This window comes from Pelophylax lessonae, assembly GCF_965119305.1.
Source record: "Pelophylax lessonae genome assembly, chromosome: 1".
NCBI classification, from domain to species: Eukaryota; Metazoa; Chordata; class Amphibia; order Anura; family Ranidae; genus Pelophylax; species Pelophylax lessonae.
The window spans coordinates 606,529,827-606,542,146 of NC_138768.1; the positions used below are offsets into that span (position 1 = coordinate 606,529,827).

General features: G+C 41.6%; 1 protein-coding gene across 5 annotated transcripts in view; it reads left to right on the top strand.

Moving 5' to 3' along the window:
- The window catches only part of NPNT (nephronectin), a 137,428-nt gene that overhangs the window by 59,794 nt on the left and 65,314 nt on the right, over window positions 1–12,320 (top strand). For 3 of the 5 annotated variants that reach the window (XM_082256943.1, XM_082256940.1, XM_082256942.1), the window contains exon 3: window positions 5,556–5,609. The exons of the other annotated variants lie outside the window; for them this stretch is intronic. In XM_082256943.1, the coding sequence (XP_082113069.1) occupies window positions 5,556–5,609 (54 nt within the window). The remainder of the gene's footprint in view (window positions 1–5,555; window positions 5,610–12,320) is intronic. 5 annotated transcript variants of the gene reach the window in all.

Consider the following 12,320-nt stretch of genomic DNA (forward strand, 5'->3'; position numbering starts at 1 on the left):
CTTCAACCTCTGCAGCAATGCTGGCAGCCTCATACATCTATTTCCCAAAGACAACATCTGTATATGACACTGAGCACATGCATTCAACATCTTTTGTCAACCATGGCGAGGCCTGTTCTAAGTTGGACCTGTCCTGTAAACTGCTGTATGGTCTTGGCCACCGTGCTGCAGCTCAGTTTCAGGGTCTTGGCAATATTCTTATAGCATAGGCCATCTTTATGTAGAGCTCTTTGAAGGGTCTTTTTTTTTCAGATCCTCAGAGAATTCTTTGCCATGAGGTGCCATGTTGCACTTCCAGTGACCAGTATGAGAGAGTGAGAGTGATAACACCAAATTTAGCACACCTTTTCCCCATTCACACCTTAAGCCGTGTAACACTAACGAGTCACATGACACCGGGGAGGCAAAATTGCTAATTGGGCCCAAATTGGACATTTTCACTTAGGGGTGTACTCACTTTTGTTGCCAGCGGTTTAGACATTAATGACTGTGTGTTGAGTTATTTGTGTGTTGAGTTATTTTGAGGGGACAGCAAATTTACAAGCTGTACACTCACTACTTTACATTGTAGCAAAGTGTCATTTCTTCAGTGTTGTCTCATGAAAAGATATAATAAAACATTTACAAAAATGTGAGGGGTGTACTCACTTTTGTGAGATACGATAGATAGATAGATAGATAGATAGATAGATAGATAGATAGATAGATAGATAGATAGATAGATAGATAGATAGATAGATAGATAGATAGATATACATAGTATCAGCACACCATTCCAAATGCCTTTCTGCTACACACAAGAGGGTATTAAGCTAGGTACACACTATCAGTTTTTCTTTTTTGTTCAACCCAGCAGCTGAATAAAAAAAAACTGAGGAGCTGCTGTTGTAACAATCGGATGTTACAACAGTGATCTCCCAGATGAGCTATTGTGTTCTGACAGGGGACTGCCCCCCTGCCAGAACACACCGGTCAGCACTTGCAGTCATTGGCTGAACGCACTGATAGGGTGCCGATCAGCAGATGTTTTGCAGGCATGCCCCTTCGACAGAAGCCGGACGTTCGGCCAGCTTCTATTGGGTAGGCTGCCATACACACGGGCCTAATGTCGGGCGGTTTCTGTTGAAGCCCAATACACATGGGTGGAATATCAGCCGGTTCGACAGAAACCAGCTGAACGCCCGGCCTCTGTCGAAGAGGCATGCCAGAAAAGCATCTGCCGATCGGTATCCAATCAGCGTTCTCAGCCAATGGCTCAAAGCGCTGACCAGTGTGTTCTGACGGGGGGGGGGGTGTAGTCCTCCGCAGTGACCTTGTCAGAACAAAATAGCTCAGGGGGGAGATAGCTGTACTAAGATCGAATAGTCAGTACAGCGAGCGCCTCCTTTTTTTCACTGGGTTGAACAAAAAAAACTGATAGCATGTACCTAGCTATAGAGTTAGTAGACATTCAAAGGACTCCTATAGATGAATGAAGAGGACAATATAGTTGCTTTGCTAAACCAACATGAAAGCGAGTCACAGCCTGGCAAGGAAAGTGGCCATACCCAAATGGCAAATACACACAATGGATTTTACTGCTGCGATGCAAACACAGATTCATTGGTAAGTACTGTATGCTGAAGAACAGTTTCAGCCAACCGTAGACTTCATCAGGTTCATGGAGACTTCTGAAACTGTTGTTTAGTGTCCCTTGTGAACCTCATGAAGTGGGGGGGATACCTGAAATGGCAGAAGAAAATAAATGAATTGTATAGATTTGCCATATGGTTGTGCAGCATCCTTTCTTTGGATGCTGTTTATTTATTTTTGGACACTGGTCAGGTATTACTTTCCCAGCTAAGTTTGCCTCCTATTGTGAATTAGAAACTTTTTTTTTGTAGTATCCCAAGAAGTATTAGGATTTCTGTTTTGTAGCATGTGCCACCACAGATTTATTAAGGCTGCAATAAAAGCATTGTTTATTTTGGTCTTCTGACTTCCAGTATATACATTTAAAATGGGCAGAAAAATAATTTATTCTCACTATTGAAATTTACCGCTGAAGCGACGCACCTAGCTACTGCTTCTGGATGCGCTGGCCGTGGGGGGGGGGGGTTCTGCCTCTTCTCCGCTAGACACCCCTAACAGCGTTGAAAACGTCCAGTGTTCATGACGCTAATGCCATAATCTATAAATAACATTTAGAAAACTATGTTAATCTGTTAGGCCATAGAATAATCACCTCAGTCTACAGTAATAGCAGACCATGTAATTGCGATAAAAACGAATCATCAGAAACTCACTGGTAAGGTTAATAGTGTACCAGCACATTAGGAGTACTGACTCACCTAATATGAGGGGTGGGGCTCCTCCCCATTTTACATGAACATGTCATCAGCAGCAGGAGTAAATGTATAGGGAAAGCCTAGAAGTAGTTCAAAATTGTAAAAAGGGAATAGGGCAACCAGCAGTCTCTCCTTGAAAAACTTTATTAATAAGAAAATTTAGAAAAGTATACACAGTTGTTAGGCAATAGATAATAGTTAAAAGACTGACAACCTTGTCATACATAGAACGCATGCCCGGGTATATATAACCACATCTAGGTCAACACACTGTAATACCACATAAATCAAAGGCCACGATTTTACCAGCTCAATGGTAAAGGACAGAGTATATGGGGTCTGAAGGAGTCCCAAGTAACCGTTGTGGTATCAGCACTTAGCGGCTGTACAGCTCAAAGTGGAAGCCTTGGCTTCTTATTTCCCCAAGTGGACCAAATGAGCTGAACAAATAATAGTAGGTCAACTCATGAACTAAGGTTACTACAGATGTCAGATGGCATGCTTGGAATGCGTGAACCGCAGTTGGGAGGGACCGGATATGTAGGTTCTTCACTTAGATGAGTAATCTGATCACGTTCACATTGGAGATCAATGTAACCGTCAGTTCACGTTAATCTGACGCGTGGACAGGTAGCGCTGTTCCCTGCTGGGGATAACTCATGGATCCTGGATCAGCCGCAGAGGGATACTGGTACACAGTCCACACTGTCCACTCTGTACAAAATCATCCTTCCTTTATTGCTGCCTCGGGTCAGGGTAGTAGCCTCAGGAGTGGGAGCTCTGAGTCAGGGTGGTAGCCTCAGTAATGAGAGTCTCGAGTCCATGTGGTGGCCTTGATATCCAGATCACAGGGTGGTGGTGCTGAGCGGCAGGATGTCATCAGCCGCAGAGTGTGGTCATGTCCATGGCCTTGTGGGGATGTTGAGACCTAGGAGTTTAACCCAGTGGTGACCTGTGGGGTTGATCAGACCTACGCGTTTTACCCAGTAGTCATCTGAAGAAGCCCAGGTGACCACTGGGTGAAATGACCTAACTCTGTGGCTGATGACATCCTGCCACTCAGCAGCACCATTTTGTGATCTGGATCTTAAGGCTACCACATCGACTCGAGGCTCCCATTGCCGAACCTACCACCCAGACTTGAGGCTTCCACTCCCAAGAGGCTACTACCTTTACACGAGGCTCCCACTTCCGCATCTCCTGATGCTGGGAAACATCAACGCAGGAAGGACAGAGTAGAGAGTGCGGCCTGTGTACACGTGTCCCTCTGCAGCTGATCCAGGAACCGTGAGTTATTGCCAGCGGGGAACAAGGCCTGTCCACATGTCAGATTAACATGAACTGACGGTTACATACATCGCCAGTGTGAACTTGATCAGATTACTCAACGCACCTGACACTGCACAGATTTCTCTTATTCAACCAGGAATTGCATGTATCTATATACACAACACAGACTGTCATAAGTTTAACTGAAACCATCACATGCAACAGAATTGCAGATACTTGCACTAGTGAATTGCTCTAAGTAAAGAACCTACAGATCTGGTCCATCCTAGCTGCAGCTCACGCATTCCAAGCATGCCATCTGACATCTGTAGGAACCTTAGTTCATGTGCTGACCTACCATTTTGTGTTCAGCTCATTTGGTCCACTTGGGGAAATAAGAAGATCAGGTGTCCACTGTGAGCTGTACAGCCGCTAAGTGCTGACACCACGATGGTTACCTGGGACTCCTTCAGACTCCATATACTCTGCCCTTTACCATTGAGCTATTATAATCGTGACTTTTGATTTATGTGGTATTACAGTGTGTTGACCGAGATGTGGTTAAATATACCCAGGCATGCGTTTTATGTATGACAACTTTGTCAGTCTTTTAGCTATTGTCTAATGCCTATCAACTGTGTATAGTTTTCTAATTTTTCTGATTATTAAAGTTTTTCAAGGAGAGCGCTGGTTGCCCTATTAATACCCTTTTCACAATTTTGAACAACTTTTAGGCTTTTCCTATACATTTTCTCCTACTAGCAGACCATGTCTGGCTATTTATTACTGCAGGAAAAGCTTTGTTCTTGGCACTTGCTTTCCCTATCTAGGACTGCCCCAATGAAGATGTCCTTTTGACCAGTATGACTTCCTATTTCATGGCTAAGTGCTAGAACTTGGGTCTGTTCTGCCATCTTATGACTATGGCTGGGTTCACACTGGATTGCAAGGCGGCTGTGAGCAGGAGGTCCGGTGCATCCCATTCACCGTTCCGAATTTGGTCTGAATTTTCAGCTGAATTCAGACCTGAAATGGATCAGAAGACGCACACGAATTTCCTGGAAACCGCTCCGCAGTTGTCCTGGAGCTGTGTAAACTGGCTCCATTGAGATTCGGGCATAGTCTCCTGACATGGGAATTGGATGCGGGGAAACCTGAATCAGGCCCTAATATCAGCACTGCAAACACAGCTTGACCAGCATTTGTAACTTTCTTGTTTCATTAGTTCTTAAAAAGTACACAGCTAATTGATTTTTTTTTTTTTTACTAGCACTGTATTGACCATGTGTAGACAAAATTCAACGTTTCTTCATCCAATTGAATGATGTAGCAAAGAGTATATGTTTTATATCAGACAAGCAATTATGTGTTGATTTTAAAGTCACAGCCAAGAGAAATGGAACCTAAAAAACAAAACCAGGCATTTGCCTCTCCGAAGTTTAATGATTGACGGAAACAGTGGTTTAATATGGTTGAATATACAGGAAAATGTATCCATAACTCACCTTGCTGAACATGTATAATTTTTTTGGGATTATCAGAAGTGTACGTGTGAAGTCATTCGGCATCAGTAAATGTGGAACAATTTAATGTTATATCAATTCCAGCCAAGAGAGTTTGGAAATGACCTCTGCTAATGTTTGTTTTACCATTCTCGTGTGTTTAGATGACATAGAGAAGCAGTGCTATGCCATATATAACTAACCTGTTTTCTTTTGCAGCATGCTTTCTGCATTTCAGTAACAACTTTATGCTGTGCTTGTTTTGTGCTTTTTATTTTCAATTAAATCCTGTCCAAGATTTGTTTTCTTGTTGCAGACTTTCTGTGAAAGTTGAATGTCTTTAAGGCTGTCGGAATGTAGCATGTTGATTAAAACCCAAGTCCAGCCTTTCCAAAAGGAACTAAAAAAAAAAAATAATAAAGATCTTCAATTCCTTTTTTGGACATTTGTTTTGCAGCTTTCTACTACGTCTTAAGGCAGAGAATAGCCAGCGTAAGGTGCCTTACACAAGGTTAGCTAAACATATTTCTTACAAATCATTTTGGCAGAGTAAAAATGTGTCTGGGGAGAGCAGTCTTCAGTCACAAATGATAAAAAAGAAACTATATTAAAGTACCAATAAATCAAAAACTAGCTTTAATTACTTCAAATGTTTTTATACAAGTCATATGTTCTAACACACAGTATGTTTTCTTTCAAATATTTCCTCTTAAAGGGCCCTTTCACACCTATCAGTTGTGATGCACAGTGGTCATGCACCATGCATACATTTTGGTGCAGTTAATTTTCAATATAACGCTCTTGAAACGCATACACATAACAGCACACTGCAAAGCACAGTAGCACACTACCATGCATTGTGGTGCATTGTATCAGAAAAAAAAAAGATGTGTGTCTTATTTTTGGCCCCTTTTGGTCCATTGAAAGCCCATTCAAATCCACACTGCAAGGGCCCAGAGCAGTGTGAATGAGCCAAGTAACTGCAGTTTCCCTTTACTAGAAAAAAATTATATACATACACAAATGCTAAATGTGAAGCATGCAAATATATGTCAATATATATAAACCTGGAATGATATTAAAGGGATGCTCATTGCTTATACTTGCCTGAAAAGCAGATCCACTAATGGCGGCTACCATTTTGTGACTCCCTGGAGTTAGAGTGGTTACTGTCAATGGAGGTTTCATTGGCTTCTCACACTGGTATCTGCAGTCATGAGAAATTTCATTTAATATCATATTTGTGTAAGCCTGCTTATATTTAGTCATATTGAACCTTTGATTTGCTCTGTTTTCATGGACTTAAATTAAAGTAAACCTGAGTAAATGGTTCAGGTTTCTCATTGCTGGACTCCATCTTAATGTAGTTTCTTAGCAGTTTTTGGCATTAACCATTACCGAGTTTTTGACCTGAAACAAGCATTGAAATACAAGTCCGGGTCTGTGCCTCACAAAGTATTGAAGCCACTGGATCAGCATGACAGCATCTCAGCAGTGGCAATCTACATATTTATAATGGGTTTCTTTGAATTATATCATTGCACAATGATGACTAGACCATCAGCACTTTTAATATTAAACAGAAAATGTATAGACCATACAATTTCAGGCTTATACAATAAAAAATTGCTTGAAATACTTTGCTTGAAAAATGTGTTACTGCATGTTCAGTGTTTTGTATGACTTAATCCTTGCCCCATCCCTGTTTTAAGGTAAATTAGCATGTTTTACCTGTGCACGTATACAGGTGTTGTTTCAATTTCCTATACCTCGCAGCATGTATATTTTACTGTGCCCCAAGGACGTTGTAATTTACTATGCTACAGAATAGCTGACATTCCTCAGTGTGTCAGCTGGAGCCTCACGTCATGTTTCAGTCAGCCTGATGAATGCAAGTGAGAGTTCCATTCTAAAGGTCACTTGTGTAGGTTTAGGTGTAAACTTTACTTTTTAACAATCACGTTTACTAGAAAGTTTCATTTTCATACACAAAGGTCATGTAAACTGTAGTTTATACTGGAGGTGCTACGATTGTTTCACTGAAGGACCAAGCTCAATAGAAGCGAAGATGTGCTGGCCATAGAAACCAGTCCAAGTCTAATTTTCAAAAGAAAACAAAGGATTCTGACATACTTGACGGACGTACTTGCTTTAAATTATCAATAGACTATTGAGAAAGTTGAGGAAAGTTGAGGAAGGAAAGTAGAGTTTTGGTTGTAGCAGTTGATCATTTTATTTTTGACCTTTGCTAGAAATCTAATAGGTGAAACTAATTTTCTTTTCCTTTGCCTTCACTTTTACAAACCATAATCATTTTACTTGCTAATTTAATCACATCAGTTTCCACGAAGACAGATATTAGAATAAACAACTGTCCATCTATGGATAACGTGCTAACGTTTGTCTTTTGTTTGTAATTTTCTATTTTCAGCATTATTAGTCCTAGTTATTCATTGTAATATGCTGTAAGATACATCGGTAATCATCCTAGAGATTTTCTTTAGTCTTGGGTGAGGTCTAGGGGTTTGAATTAACCAGAAGCATACACTTCAAGAGTCTCGCATACAAGAGTCTCACTCTTTCCATTCTCAAATCAAATAGGGAAAATAGGATCTTGTTGGCATAAGGAAAGGCTCTAAACTCAACTGCAGATCTTTTGCCAGCAGAGGCCCTAAAAATATACATAAACATCAAGCTAACCAACCAAATAGCGTCATTCCAAAACATTATCAGTTATGTTCAGGACTACACCCTTAAAAAGTACCAGGTAATGATGCCACACCTGTAAAAATATTTGTGTTTGTTGAGGACTGATGTCACACCCATAATATGTAAATATCTAGAAAATAGTAAGGTTAGATGACTTAGGTCTCATACACAAGTGTGCCAGATAAGGGTGTCAAGTGCAGCTTACCTATTCTGATGAGGATCCCCTAAAGGCTAGGTCTAAAAGTGTCTATTAGCTGATTGGTCAATGCAAATGTAAATTATGTACAATATTTGCATCGATTTTCTCTTTAAACACAGCAACCTTTGCTTCAAGCCCATTTATTTCCCTTTGTGTTTGTAGTAGTTCCCCACCAAGAGAGAATTTGACAATTGTTGGCTGGACCGTTTTTGGAGAGTGTTTTCTAAAACATTTCATAAAAGTAAAAAAAGTAAATGAAATAAATGGTTACAGAAAGGTATGCACAGAGGCAACTTAAATTGTCATTATACAATATATGTACATGCACAGAAGAAGGTGCCTGGCCCAGGGGACTTTGAGGTAGCTGGCAAGAGCAAAGATAGGTGAGTATAATCCTTTAGGTGGGTTTTGGGGAGGAGGAAGATCACTAAAGGATAATTGTACAAAAATGTCAGTTATCCTTTGCCTAGTACACACGGGTCGAAGGTCGGCCTGTTCAATAGAAACCGACTGACATTCGGCCTGTGTGTATGACAGCCAGTCCGACAGAAGCTGGCCATTCGGCCAGCTTCTGTCAAAGGCCCATGACCGAAAAAGGTCACTGGCTGAGAGCGCTGACCAGAGTGTTCTGGCAGGGGGCCGCCTCCCTGTCAGAACATGGTAGCTCAGCAAGGGAGATCACTGTACTAACATCAGATTGTTAGTACAGCGGCTTGTTAGCTAGTGGTGTGTTTGAGGCTTTAAGGGATAGGCTTAAATAAATAGTTAGTGGTTATGTTCAGCATAATGATATGTTAGTTGTTATTTTGTGTGTAATACTTTGTATTTTTGGATGTGATCAAATCATTTTTTTAGGTTATTACCACTTGATTTTTCAGGTGTGGCATTTTTTGGGGATTTCTTTTCTAAAACAAACAGAGGAAGCAGATACTTTTTTATGTTTCTATATAATCATTCCACAGTACACATTTGAACAAACTGTCTACTGCAAAGGACTGTTATTTTTACCCTTAGGGGATGCACAGGGAAAGATGTAACTTATTTGGACTAATAAAGCGCAGTTGTTTTATTCATGTCCATCAACCACTTTTATGATATTCATAATCCACTTTATCAAGTCACATTTACATCAGTGAGAAAACATCTGTTCCTATATAAAAATAGTCTTCTAAATTCCTCTTTGTTTTGTGTTCTTTGTAGTATTGCCAGCACAAAAGGCCTGTGAACAGCTGACTGTAACTTTTTTTTGCAATGTATCACAATTGGCCATTGAGTGACATGGTGCTTTCTGTCCCAAGTTACCTAAAAACTCATACTATATACTACAAATTGTTTGATACCTGTCATTATTATCAAAGGAAGCTTTGCCTTATTACTGTTTTCTTTCATTCTTTTTAAATATAAAAATAAACTTTAAATTTAAAAAGGCTGCTTTCCTTCAACATACAGTGCATTGATAAAGTATTCAGTCCCCCTTTACTTTTTTCAATTTTGTTATGTTGCACCCTATACTACAGTTGTTTAAATTCATTTTTCTCTCATTAATCTAAACTCAGTACCCCATAATGACAAAGTGAAAACAGAATTTCTCTTTCGTTCATTGACGGACACCGCTTCATATCTTCTTTGACAGATGGGTTATGCTGCTCTTCCTAGGAGTAGGACACTAGGCAGAAAAAGGTAAACAAAGCTTGACTACGTCTAGGCAGGCCCAGGTGGTATACTCCCACTTCCTGCTGTAGGATCTCAGTTTTTTTTTCTGCCTAGTCAGGAGTAAGGACCTAGCTCCTTGCTGGGATCTCTGGTCCTGGTATTTTTTCCTTTTTAAACGTAACTTTTTTCCTTTTGTTGTTTTTTCTTCTACAATCGAGTCTGTTCCTGTGAGAACTACAATCAACTTCCAGACTGGGTGACACACTGGATATTCTAGATCCTTCCAGTCTCCCCAGTCTGGCCAGCAAGAGCGTGCAGACCAAAGCTCTGCACTAGGTTGGCTGTGACATAGCCCCACTGGACAGGGGCTGGGCCACGAGTAAAACACCTTGCGAGGACGCACGCGACCTGGTCAGGGCCTCAGTCGCAGCGTACCTCTGGCCCAAAGCACCCCCCTTCCAAGGTTGGGAGGTGATCTGTCCAGAGTGGTGCCCGCCCGGTCCCAAAGGTGTGGTAAGTAATGCCCCCCTCTTCCTCTGGAAATTTGGGGTGGACGCGGGTCCCTCCCAGGGTTGGTAGGCCCCCTATAGGTCCTTCCTACCCAGTTGCACCCCCCCCCCCCACTAGCAGGTTACACCTTCCCTAGCACCCCCACCCCCCTGTGATCCCGTCTAGGGATAGAGAGAGAAATGTTATTTTTTATACTATTGAAATTGAAATATTTTAATGGGGTCTATTTACTCTCTGTATTATATGTAACAAACAAAAGTTTCCAAACTGCACCGCCACTAAATTAATTTTTTTTGAAACTTTTAAAGAATGTTTAACCACTTGCCGACCAGCCGCCGTAGTTTTACTGCGGCAGGTCGGCTCTGTTACTCAAAACGACGTACATGTACGTCACTTTGTGTAGCAGTTAAGTGTGGGTGCGCATACACGCCGATTGGCTAGAGCGGGAGCTAATCAGCAGTGTCCGGCGATCACTCCCCATGGAGACAGAACGACAGTCTGCCGCGTTTTACGGTCTGCCGATGTAAACATGGTAGACCGCTGTTCTGTCAGTGATGAACACTGAGAGATCCTGTGTTCCTCCTATTTAGGAACACAGGTCTCTGTGTTCATCCAGGGAGTCCACCCCCCCCCCCCATAGTTAGAAAGCTGCCCGTGTCAGTATAGTAACAGTGCATACTTTTAGCACTGATTACTGTATTAATGTATAAAAGCATAGCCGTGCTCTTGAGCGCCTATGGCGTAAGACTAGGTCTCAGAAGGATTTCAACCAATATAAATCTGCCCTCCAAAAATACAATTCCAGTCTCCACACTGCCAAACAGACCTATTTTATCACTCTCATTAACAGCCTGTCATCGCGCCCCCGGCAACTCTTCGCTACCTTTAATTCTCTACTCCGTCCTCCACTACCCCCTCCCACCGACTCACTCACTGCCCAGGAGATTGCCTACCACTTCAAACAGAAGATTGATACAATTCGTAAGGAGATCATTGCTGTTCAGATACCTTCCATGCCTTATGCTTCATGCCCACAGGTGCGATCATTACTTCCCTCATTCAACCCCGCCACTATAGATGAGGTTGCTAAACTACTTGCTAGCGTCCACTTAACGACCTGCCCTCTGGATCCTGTTCCCTCACAAATGCTACGTTCACCTTCTGGCCCTATTCTACGCTCTCTAACCCACATCTTTAATCTCTCTCTCTCTTATGGCATCTTCCCCAACTCTCTAAAACATGCACTAGTCAGCCCCATACTTAAAAAGCCCTTACTGGACCCAACCAATCTGAACAAACTACACCCTATTTCCTTGCTCCCCTTTTCATCCAAACTCCTGGAACGTCTAGTCTACAACCGTGCAAAATAAAGGGTGTGCTGATAAATTTCGTAAAGCCGCTACCAAGAAATGTGCTTAAGTGTATTGTGAAAAATATTTGGTGCGCTAAACTTGTGTCCTAAATCAATAAACATATGACAATATACCACAATAGTGCAAATTGTAAATAAATCTTATGTGAAAAAAGTCCAAAAGTATAGTCCATCACTATGCAAATAACAACGTGCAAAGATGTTCTGTTAAACTTCTGTGATGATGTATGGTGCTGCAACTCAATTCAATAAATGTGACATCCACGTGAGACGATCCCCACCACCAACCGGCTAATCTTCTTACCAGATAAATATATATAAGAAGCATGAGTGGTCCACATGAAACAAAACCAACTTGTATTCCCATGCACCTTCACCCGGCATGTGAGCACACTTAAAAGCCGCTTACCAGATGTAAGATATATTAGGCGTTGGGAATAAAGCTCTTCTCACTCCAGAATGTAGCCTATAGCTAGCTAGCGATCATATGGTCCACGGATAGGTGGTGTTCTTTCTCCATCTCATATCTCTCTTTGTATAGACATTTTTTTTGTAAATAGACAGCAATTTAGAATCTGGAGATCCAGCCAGTAACAGCACTTTGACAACGCTAAGCCACTGTCTAACAATTAGCAGCATTAGTCTAAGTCTACAACCGACTGTGCGACCACCTTGCCAAGAATAGCCTCCTTGATCCCCTTCAGTCTGGATTTCGGCCTCAACACTCCACTGAAACTGCTCTCCTAAAACTGACAAACGATCTACTAACAGCCAAACCA